Consider the following 12258-nt stretch of genomic DNA (forward strand, 5'->3'; position numbering starts at 1 on the left):
TATATAAAATCGTGTACACAACCAAAAGCATATCTGGAATCTGTATAGATTGTAACAGTTTTACCTTTTCATCAGTATATATAGTTTCATCTACTTGGGTGGAGCTGGAGGAGGGCAAGGTGGCGCTTTCAACAATTAAGAATTATCACAAATTGTATAACCTGCGTATGGTATTCCATTTTTAAAGTAGAGCCGTCAGTGAAGAAAACAGGAAAGGTCAGGACGAGTGTTAAAGACAGAGGTGTCAAAATTATTCACATTCATTACTCAGGTAGAAGTATAGATATTAGAGTTCAAAAATACTCCTGTAGAAGTTGAAGTATCAACTCAAAATTTTTCTCAAGTAAAAGTATAAAGTACTGGTTTCAAAAGTACTTAAAGTATAAAAGTAAAAGTAATATAAGCGGGGAAAAACCATTAAGGCTAAAAGCCATTGAAAATGAATGCATCTTAGTATAATGCAAATATATTAAAGAACCATATATGTGCATTATTGAGCATTAACATGTGTTTCAGAGAGCAGACACGTACAAACCAATTATGTTTATACTTCTCATCCAACCACAACCAAATTCACTCCATCCGGATGGCACAATTTAACTGGATAGTTTTTTAAAGGCCGAAATGAAATAGAGTAAGGCTGTTTTTAAAACGTAAGGAGTAAAAAGTAAAGATAATTGCGTGAAAATGTAAGGAGTAAAAGTAAAAACCGTCTGAAAAATAATTACTCCAGTGAAGCATACACAACCAAAAGTTCTACTTAAGTAAGGTAATGAGGTATTTGTACTTCGTTACTTGACACCTCTAGTTAGAGATTAGTTATACATGCATTCAGAGACGTTATAGTAGGCCACAGACAGATTTCCATGCACTTACATGATGAAGTTACCATAGGCAGGGTAAGATTATGTAAATTGGGATGCTCTGATTTGGCTCACCACAATGGGAGCCGATCATTGGCTGGTTCCTCTGCGCCTCCTATCAGCGCTCAACCTGTATAGGAAACACTTTTGAAAAAGACATTATTATTTTCATACATTTCAGATTCTTTTTTTTGCGTTATCCAGCCCTACCCTTTGTTGAGGGCAATTAGCAAATATATATTTTGCATGTACCCTGGAGGGAATCCATCAATCTGATCTCGTGACAGACCACAATTCTCTTTTGCTGTCAACATTATTTTAGCATAAAGTTCCCTGGGATTGTCATCTACTTCCCTTTGAACTGTTAAGGCAATGAATATTATAAAAGGTCTGAGCTTGCTCGGTGTGATTTTGGCAACAGCTGTGGGATTAAAGGGAATTCTACAAGCATCAAGTACTTTGCGCATCAAGTACTTTACTTTTCAAATCATGTGGCAAAGTTAGTTTAACAGCTGTTTCCTCTAGCCATTTTTGTTTATTCATTTAAAATCTCTTACTATTATTTGGCTCCAAATTTTGTAGGCAACAGATCTTGGATTTTTGTAAAATCCAGTCATCATCAGAAGTGTCATCGTCATTTGATTCTTTAAACAGTTTCACCGGATAAAGGTTTTGATTTTATCATTTAACTGGTTCTCTAATTTCATTTTTGTCTGCGTTGTGTTTTTAAATCCTTCCTTAGTAGAGCCATCAGCTTTTTATTTTGATCAGTAAGCGAAGCTATTTGGGATTCTGCATTACGGCGTCTACTTTCATCCCTCCAAAAATCTGAGGGAGTTTGAAGTGCTTTTTAGTTATTTTAACAATATTTAATACTAACTAAGTAACAAACAAAACTAACAAATAAAACGGTACTGTGATTACCATACATGTATTTAAAGAACTGAAAAACTTCCCAAAAACTTTCCAACTATCAGTCTACTTGAGCATACAAATCATTCCTGTTGATGCAAAGAAGAGCGAGTCGATTCTTGCAGAAATGAAATATACCCCATTTGGGAGAGCGTGTCATCCCCCGCGAGCTGGGGGTGACCATCATATCAGGGCCCCGGTTCAGCTGTATGCGGCGTGGTAGGGTTTGAGAAACATCGTTTTTTCCAGAGGACCGCCACCACCGCCAGAGCGGCAGCCGACGTCGGAGGTCGGCCTGCCCGGCGGCGGCGGGCTCCGTGGGGGGACACCTGGGGCGGACGGGTCGACTCGGTCTCGCTACCGAGAGGGAGGCGCTGCAAAACCCCCCCGGTGGTCGGGGGGAGCAGCGCCGCAGAGGCGGGCCCGAAGGACGGAGGAACCGCCCGACCGCGAGCCGGCCGTGAAGCCGGGAGCGGCGGGGGCCCTCCGATGTCAGGCCGCGGTTGCCAATCGGTCTGGAGGTGGGTCGGTGGGTGCGGGGGCGCAGCGGGACGCCCGGGGCCGAGGGGGAGCCCGGGGAGCGGACACAGGCGGCTGGAGGAAGCCTGGAAGCATCACAGAAAAACCGGCGTTTCTGTCTTAAAAGCCGGCCAAAGTGTCTGAAAATCGGGCAAAAGTGGCCAGGACCCAGGGACCCATGAGTCCCGGGACCCGACCCAGGCACCCAGGAGTCCCGGGACCAGGACCCAGGGACCCACGAGTCCCGGGACCCGACCCAGGCACCCAGGAGTCCCGGGACCGGACCCAGGCGCCCAGAGACCCCAGACACTCACACCCAGCCCGCCAAACGCTGCACTGCACCCGGCCAAGACCGGGACCACGTCCCGGTACGGGGGTTACTTGGGCTTTCCCTTTGCCTCCTGGACCTCCAGGGACCCCAGTTCTCACAAGCACACCCGCCAAACACTGAATATGAATAAACGGTTGTTTTTGGTTCGTTTTTTAGTTCCTGTTGACTATTGATTTCATTTTTCTTATATGAAATAGAAAACAAAAATAAAAGCGTATTTTGAATCTTTGTTAAATCATATTAACACAGAAAAAGAAAAAATGCAGTGTAATTCAATATTTGTTTTTTGTTTTAAAAGGAAAACCAAATAAACCAATCGTTTTTTGTTTTTTGATTCCCACTCATGATGGAAAAATCCAATGACCAAAAGATACACGGACCACTCCTTCATCCAGAGCTACTCTCCCTCTACCTTCACTCCTTCATCCAGAGCTACACTCCCTCTACCTTCACTCCTTCATCCAGAGCTACTCTCCCTCTACCTTCACTCCTTCATCCAGAGCTACTCTCCCTCTACCTTCACTCCTTCATCCAGAGATACTCTCCCTCTACCTTCACTCCTTCATCCAGAGCTACTCTCCCTCTACCTTCACTCCTTCATCCAGAGATACTCTCCCTCTACCTTCACTCCTTCATCCAGAGATACTCTCCCTCTACCTTCACTGCTTCATCCAGATCTACACTCCCTCTACCTTCACTCCTTCATCCAGAGCTACCCTCCCTCTACCTTCACTCCTTCATCCAGAGCTACTCTCCCTCTCCACAGCTCTGCTCAGCCAGTGAAAGACGTCTGGTTCTTCCACCGCAACGTGGCGTGAAACCAGTAGCTAGACTCTTCTCCTCCATTGTTCTCCATTGTAAAAAATCATGATATAAAAATGACCGTTAATATAACTGTGGAAGTTTTGGTTAACATAAAGGTGGCATATAACACCCAAATCATGCGCTGGCAGGTACATTCTTGCATAATGTTGCTGCCAAGCCGTGATCACCAAAGTTACGTTGGAAAACCTTCAGATATGATGAACCCTCTTCAGTATGTGGGAACAATGCAACCAGACATGGACACACAAAACTGAAGATATACTGGAACTAATACTTTTCAATTTCAATTCAATATTATTTATATGGCGTCTATTACAACAGAAGTTGTCTCTAGGATCTTTCCAGAGACCCAGAACATGACCCCCGAGCAATTAAACATAAACATAAACACGGGCAGGTAAAAACTCCCCTGGACATAATACATGGTCATATTTGAAAAAGTCGCATAAAGTTAAATTATTTATAATAAAAGTGTTTAAATAAGGTAATATGTCAGGTTAATAAGTTCATATCACATTTTTAAAAGTTAGAATCATAACTGACGAATATTTGTAATTGTTGAACAATGTTATGGTAATTTGCTGGTTGCACTGCACATGCGTGCGATGTAAACCAACTGTGCTCAGCGTACTATCAAAGCAGGTGAAATCATAGACATATATTCGTATACGCATACGTATATATATGCCTATGGGTGAAACTATGTAGATGCCCCATCGAGCTGATGTGATACGTCAACGTTGCCGCCATATTGGATGTGGCAAGACTGCGCTGTAAACTAATACAAGTAAATGGACTTATTTTCATAAAGCGCCTTTTATACAAAGAAATGTACGTTTTACGTCTCATTTATTCATTCACACACGCACTAATGTAGTTGGGAAACAGTTAGGCACCAAATATAATATATTTAATTTTCTTAGATGGCAAAAATAAGAACTTTATTGATCCTACATAGGAGTAATTGATGTTATATCAGCTATAGAGAACAAGGTAGCACCGAAAAACAATATATATCCCCCCTCACAAAAATAAGAATAATAGAGAAACATATTTTCTCATCAGCAAAACAAATATTAATTTTTTCAAGTAACAAAATAACATATTTGAACCATTTTTCAGACAATAAAATAACTGAAAAAATCTGAAAAATGGTTCAAATATGTTATTTTGTTACTTGAAATATGTTTATGTAAAATATGCTTTGTTGATATATTGGCCCCTGCGCAAAGGACCCTGCCCAATGTTCTCTGTGGGGGGTGGCGGGGGACGCAAAAATGCACCAGAAAAAATGGATAAATGTATAAAACAGATGAGCGGTTCCCAACCCAGGCTAATTAGGAGCATTAATTAGAATCAGGTGTGATGATGAAGGGAAATAAGTAAAACATGCAGGACAGTGTGCCCTGCCTGCCTGCCTGCCCCGAGGATAAGGATAAAACCATAACATGGTTAATATAAACCATGTTATGTGTTAATATGTGATATTAAATGTGTTTCTCTTTCAGATCCGTGGGCCCGGAGAACAACCAGACGACATACCTGCCAAGAATCTGTCCTCTCTGGATAGTAAAGCTAAAATAAATTATATATACAAATAAATCAGATCCTGTTTTGGCTGCTACTCCAGTTTGTTATTTATAACAAGAACAATTAAAGGTATTCTTTCTCAACCTATAAGCTTTTCTACCTTCTATCCACAATATGCCAATATTCTACTATCTATGTGCAATACTCGCATCCTTTCAAGGGCAATATTATTATTTTTCCATCCATTTAAGTGCAATATCCCCCCACCCATTCATGTACATTTTGATCCTCCCATTCACTCGTGTTTATAGTGTGTGTATATATATATATATATATATATATATATATATACTTGTGTTTCCTTGTTTACATTGTCTTTGCATGTGTGCACTTTGACGGAGCTGCTGCCTAATTTCACCGTACCTGTACAATGGTAATAAAGGCTTTCGATTCTATTCTATTCTATTCTATTCTATTCTATTCTATTCTATTCTATTCTATTCTATTCCCTGAGGTTTTTTTTCCAATGGGATCTCATCTGTTCCAGTCATGTAATTAACAATCATTTCAAGTGGATAATCAAACTATATTTATGTATAATTTAACAAGGAATGAGACAAAGATTCAAGGTTGAAAGTGAAACAAGGCACATTTATTAATACAAAAAGAAAACCAATACACACATGATAAACAAATATATACATTTATATACAGAATAAAAACAAATTATATACAAATGATAAAAAAAACTATACATTTATATACAAAACCTCATGTTTTTTTTTGTCTTTTCCTGTCCTTCCAGTCTGCCAGACTCGCCACCAACGGCAGCTCTCACCACAGAGTCCTGGGTCTGAGCATCAGCCTCGGGCTGCCGGCACCGTCTCCCCGATGGACACGTAGTCTCCGTGGATGAGGGACCAGCGGGTCTTCATGATCCCTCTGGATGAGGGACCAGCGGGTCCTCATGATCCCTCCCACGCGTGTGGCGGCAGGATGGAGACGGCAGAGCTGCTGCAAACGGCCTCCACCAGGACATGCTGAAATCCCGGCTGGACATCAGGACGCTGGACCTCCTCCTGAGGAGGAAATGAACAAGAAAAAGACGGTTGTGAACAAATAAAACCGGAAGAGGCCACAAATCACACCATATTAAGAATGCTGTCTGCTTCTCGTAATACTATATTTAACCTGGTCTTTGTACCTTTTGACCGTATAGAAAGGTAATTCTTGCCATTGTGAGAATGAGATGTACCTGCTGTACTCTACTGTCCTTACTTTTTAACAACTTGTGCTTTCTATTATTTTACCTCTTTCCTTATCATGTTATTTCATTTTATTATTTACTGTTTGATTGTGTCTTGCCGCTTTTAATGTTGATGTAAAGCTCTTTGAATGACCTTGTGTTGAAATAAACTTGCCTTGCCTCAATGGTGTAGATCTTCTGCACCACTGTACAATGTTTTTTGTCTGTTAAGTCAGCTGTGAGTGCGGTGGTTACCTCAGAATCTGAGGATGCTGCGGAGCAGGAGACCGGTTTCCAGAGGTTTCCAGAGGTTTCCAGAGGCTCTGGGAGAGTCGGGGGCGGCTGGACCCGATGGCTCAGACCTGGGTGCCTTTAAATCACATAAGAATGAAGGAGAGAGAGAATGATGACTGCAATAAAACACAACTTAGGATCATTCTTGCTGCCATTATACAGTTTGGACTGGAAAGGAGCAGACGACAGCGGGGGAGACGCGCCCGATTCGGGGAAATGTCGCCATCTGCTGGACGAAAAAATGCAGGACAGGCTAAAGATAGATAAAACCATAACATGGTTTATATGAAAGGATTGTGAAAAAGGCTCTGTGATGAAGATTTTCTTTTCTTTGGAGAAAGATTATGGATTCTTGTAACTGAGGGAACATTCTAGCTAAAATCTGCCATTAAACTCAGGTCAGATGGTCTCAGACGGTCCACCGACTTTAATATAAAACTATATTTGAGTCGGTGGACATATCAAAAGGAAAAATGAGGAACGCTTCACGAATTTGCGTGTCATCCTCGCGCCCTTCGCGCCCCCTGGACACCCTTCTTCTCTGTTCCATTTGTTCCAATTGTTCCATTTGTTCCAATTCTTGTTCCAATTTCCACCAGCCAATCACAATCAGAGCCCGAATTTGTTCCAATTTGTCGACCAATCAGAGCCCGAATTTCTGGGTTCACTTTTTGTAGGGTTTCCCCGTCTCGACATTCTCGTCTCGCATTCGGTAAGTAAGGACATATACAATATTTTCCAATAACTAGTTAAACCAGGTGGAACATGACCTCAGTAACCGTGGTGTTTTTCCAACGTTATATTGTAAAATGACCGAGTTTGGGACGCAGAGCCTACGGCGTAGCCTAAAGGCTGATTTATGGTCCTGCGTTAAATCGACGCAGAACCTCTCGTCTCTCTCATACCTGCGCTGCACACACACACACACACACACACACACACACACACACACACACACACACACACACACACACACACACACACACACACACACACACACACACACACACACACACACACACACACACACACCCTTAACGGGACAGGGCTGGTTGGTAACAACTGTATGTGACGTCAGATTAGTTTAATTTCACCACATGATTGTAACCTGCTCATCCATTACTGATCACTGTACTGATCACTGATCAATACCTGACTGTGACATCACTGTCGTCTGCTCGTTTCATGTCTAAACTGTATAATGGCAGTAAGAATGATCCTAAGTTGTGTTTTACTGCAGTCATTCTCTCTCTCCTTCATTCTTATGTGATTTAAAGGCACCAGGTCTTAGCCATCGGGTCCAGCCGCCTCTGGAAACCTCTGGAAACCTCTGGACACCGGTCTCCTGCTCCGCAGCATCCTCAGATTCTGAGGTAACCACCACACTCACAGCTGACTTAACAGACAAAAACATTGTACAGTGTTGCAGAAGATCTACACGATCGAGGCAAGGCAAGTTTATTTGTATAGCACAATTCAACACAAGGTAATTCAAAGAGCTTTACATCAACATTAAAAGCAGCAAGACACAGTTAAACAGTAAATAATAAAATAAAATAACATGATAAGAAAAGAGGTAAAATAATAAAAAGCACAAGTTGTTACAAAGTAAGGACAGTAGAATACAGCAGGTACATCTCATTCTCACAATGGCAAGAATTACGTTTCTATACGGTCAAAAGGTACAAAGACCAGGTCAAATATATAGTATTACGAGAAGCAAACAGCATTCTTAATATGGTGTGGTTTGTGGCTGCTTCCGCTTTTATTTGTTCACAACCGTCTTTTTCTCATTAATTTCCTCCTCAGGAGGAGGTCCAGCGTCCTGATGTCCAGAAGGGATTTCATCATGTCCTGGTGGAGGCCGTTTGCAGCAGCTCTGCCGTCTCCATCCTGCCGCCACACGCGTGGGAGGATCACGAGGACCTGCTGGTCCCTCATCCAGGAGATCATGAGGACCTGCTGGTCCCTCATCCACGGAGACTACGTGTCCATCAGGGAGACTACGTGTCCATCAGGGAGACTACGTGTCCATCAGGGAGACTACGTGTCCATCAGGGAGACTACGTGTCCATCGGGGAGACGGTGCTGGCAGCCCGAGGCTGATGCTCAGACCGAGGACTCTGTGGTGAGAGCTGCCGTTGGTGGTGAGTCTGGCAGACTGGAAGGACATGAAAAGACAAAAAAAAAACCATGAGGTTTTGTATATAAATGTATAGTTTTTTATCATTTGTATATATATATATATATATATATATATATATATATATATATATATATATATATGAAATAATATATGTATATAATTTGTTTTTATTTTGTATATAAATGTATATATTTGTTTATCATGTGTGTATTATTTTTATTTTTGTATGAATAAATGTGGCTTGTTTTTCTTTAAAACTTTGAATCTTTGTCTCATTCCTTGTTAAATTATAGATGAATATAGTTAGATTATCCACTTGAAATGATTGTTAATTACATGACTGGATCCGATGAGATCCCATTGAAAAAAAACCTCAGGGAAAACCTTACATTGTTCTTGTTATAAAGGACATAAATAACAAGAAGAACTGGAGTAAGCAGCCAAAACGGGATCTGGTTTATTTATATATACTATTTATTTTTGCAGCTTTACTTTACAGATTCTTGGCAGGTATGTCGTCTGGTTGTTCTCCGGGCCCACGTATCTGAAAGAGAAACACATTTAATATAATAATATTAGTAAAATAATTAATATGGTTTTAAATATAAACCATGTTATGGTTTTATCTATCTTTATCCTTGGGGCAGGCAGGGCACACTGTTGTGCATGTTTTGGTCATTTCCCTTCATAATCACACATTTTATTAATTAATTAAGAAAAATTAATTGTTTCAATCTAATCTAATCTAATCTGTTGATGACAAAGCTGGGAACCGCTGATCTGTTTTATCCACCGTTTGTTATTGTGGTGAATTATTTCGTCCAGCAGATGGCGCCATTTCACCCAATCGGGCGCGTCTCCCCCGCTGCCCACCGCCACCCCCCACAGAGAAGAATGGGCAGGGTCCCTCGCGCCCCCTGGACACCCTTCTTCTCTGTTCCATTTGTTCCAATTGTTCCATTTGTTCCAATTCTTGTTCCAATTTCCACCAGCCAATCACAATCAGAGCCCGAATTTGTTCCAATTTGTCGACCAATCAGAGCCCGAATTTCTGGGTTCACTTTTTGTAGGGTTTCCCCGTCTCGACATTCTCGTCTCGCATTCGGTAAGTAAGGACATATACAATATTTTCCAATAACTAGTTAAACCAGGTGGAACATGACCTCAGTAACCGTGGTGTTTTTCCAACGTTATATTGTAAAATGACCGAGTTTGGGACGCAGAGCCTACGGCGTAGCCTAAAGGCTGATTTATGGTCCTGCGTTAAATCGACGCAGAACCTCTCGTCTCTCTCATACCTGCGCTGCACACACACACACACACACACACACACACACACACACACACACACACACACACACACACACACACACACACACACACACACACACACACACACACACACACACACACACACACACACACCCTTAACGGGACAGGGCTGGTTGGTAACAACTGTATGTGACGTCAGATTAGTTTAATTTCACCACATGATTGTAACCTGCTCATCCATTACTGATCACTGTACTGATCACTGATCAATACCTGACTGTGACATCACTGTCGTCTGCTCGTTTCATGTCTAAACTGTATAATGGCAGTAAGAATGATCCTAAGTTGTGTTTTACTGCAGTCATTCTCTCTCTCCTTCATTCTTATGTGATTTAAAGGCACCAGGTCTTAGCCATCGGGTCCAGCCGCCTCTGGAAACCTCTGGAAACCTCTGGACACCGGTCTCCTGCTCCGCAGCATCCTCAGATTCTGAGGTAACCACCACACTCACAGCTGACTTAACAGACAAAAACATTGTACAGTGTTGCAGAAGATCTACACGATCGAGGCAAGGCAAGTTTATTTGTATAGCACAATTCAACACAAGGTAATTCAAAGAGCTTTACATCAACATTAAAAGCAGCAAGACACAGTTAAACAGTAAATAATAAAATAAAATAACATGATAAGAAAAGAGGTAAAATAATAAAAAGCACAAGTTGTTACAAAGTAAGGACAGTAGAATACAGCAGGTACATCTCATTCTCACAATGGCAAGAATTACGTTTCTATACGGTCAAAAGGTACAAAGACCAGGTCAAATATATAGTATTACGAGAAGCAAACAGCATTCTTAATATGGTGTGGTTTGTGGCTGCTTCCGCTTTTATTTGTTCACAACCGTCTTTTTCTCATTAATTTCCTCCTCAGGAGGAGGTCCAGCGTCCTGATGTCCAGAAGGGATTTCATCATGTCCTGGTGGAGGCCGTTTGCAGCAGCTCTGCCGTCTCCATCCTGCCGCCACACGCGTGGGAGGATCACGAGGACCTGCTGGTCCCTCATCCAGGAGATCATGAGGACCTGCTGGTCCCTCATCCACGGAGACTACGTGTCCATCAGGGAGACTACGTGTCCATCAGGGAGACTACGTGTCCATCAGGGAGACTACGTGTCCATCAGGGAGACTACGTGTCCATCGGGGAGACGGTGCTGGCAGCCCGAGGCTGATGCTCAGACCGAGGACTCTGTGGTGAGAGCTGCCGTTGGTGGTGAGTCTGGCAGACTGGAAGGACATGAAAAGACAAAAAAAAAACCATGAGGTTTTGTATATAAATGTATAGTTTTTTATCATTTGTATATATATATATATATATATATATATATATATATATATATATATATATATATGAAATAATATATGTATATAATTTGTTTTTATTTTGTATATAAATGTATATATTTGTTTATCATGTGTGTATTATTTTTATTTTTGTATGAATAAATGTGGCTTGTTTTTCTTTAAAACTTTGAATCTTTGTCTCATTCCTTGTTAAATTATAGATGAATATAGTTAGATTATCCACTTGAAATGATTGTTAATTACATGACTGGATCCGATGAGATCCCATTGAAAAAAAACCTCAGGGAAAACCTTACATTGTTCTTGTTATAAAGGACATAAATAACAAGAAGAACTGGAGTAAGCAGCCAAAACGGGATCTGGTTTATTTATATATACTATTTATTTTTGCAGCTTTACTTTACAGATTCTTGGCAGGTATGTCGTCTGGTTGTTCTCCGGGCCCACGTATCTGAAAGAGAAACACATTTAATATAATAATATTAGTAAAATAATTAATATGGTTTTAAATATAAACCATGTTATGGTTTTATCTATCTTTATCCTTGGGGCAGGCAGGGCACACTGTTGTGCATGTTTTGGTCATTTCCCTTCATAATCACACATTTTATTAATTAATTAAGAAAAATTAATTGTTTCAATCTAATCTAATCTAATCTGTTGATGACAAAGCTGGGAACCGCTGATCTGTTTTATCCACCGTTTGTTATTGTGGTGAATTATTTCGTCCAGCAGATGGCGCCATTTCACCCAATCGGGCGCGTCTCCCCCGCTGCCCACCGCCACCCCCCACAGAGAAGAATGGGCAGGGTCCCTCGCGCCCCCTGGACACCCTTCTTCTCTGTTCCATTTGTTCCAATTGTTCCATTTGTTCCAATTCTTGTTCCAATTTCCACCAGCCAATCACAATCAGAGCCCGAATTTGTTCCAATTTGTCGACCAATCAGAGCCCGAATTTCT

General features: G+C 41.3%; 1 protein-coding gene across 1 annotated transcript in view; it reads right to left on the reverse strand.

The window, feature by feature from the left end:
- The window catches only part of LOC133444906 (zinc finger protein 135-like), a 29668-nt gene extending 23719 nt beyond the window's left edge, over positions 1-5949 (reverse strand). Inside the window, exons 1-2 of the mRNA XM_061722798.1 lie at positions 5819-5949; positions 2224-2380 (exon numbers count right to left, since the gene is read on the reverse strand). Coding sequence (XP_061578782.1) covers positions 2224-2380; positions 5819-5949 — 288 coding nt within the window. The remainder of the gene's footprint in view (positions 1-2223; positions 2381-5818) is intronic.
- Between the last annotated feature and the right edge of the window lie 6309 nt (positions 5950-12258).

Source organism: Cololabis saira, chromosome 5 (genome assembly GCF_033807715.1).
Source record: "Cololabis saira isolate AMF1-May2022 chromosome 5, fColSai1.1, whole genome shotgun sequence".
Classification (NCBI taxonomy): Eukaryota; Metazoa; Chordata; class Actinopteri; order Beloniformes; family Belonidae; genus Cololabis; species Cololabis saira.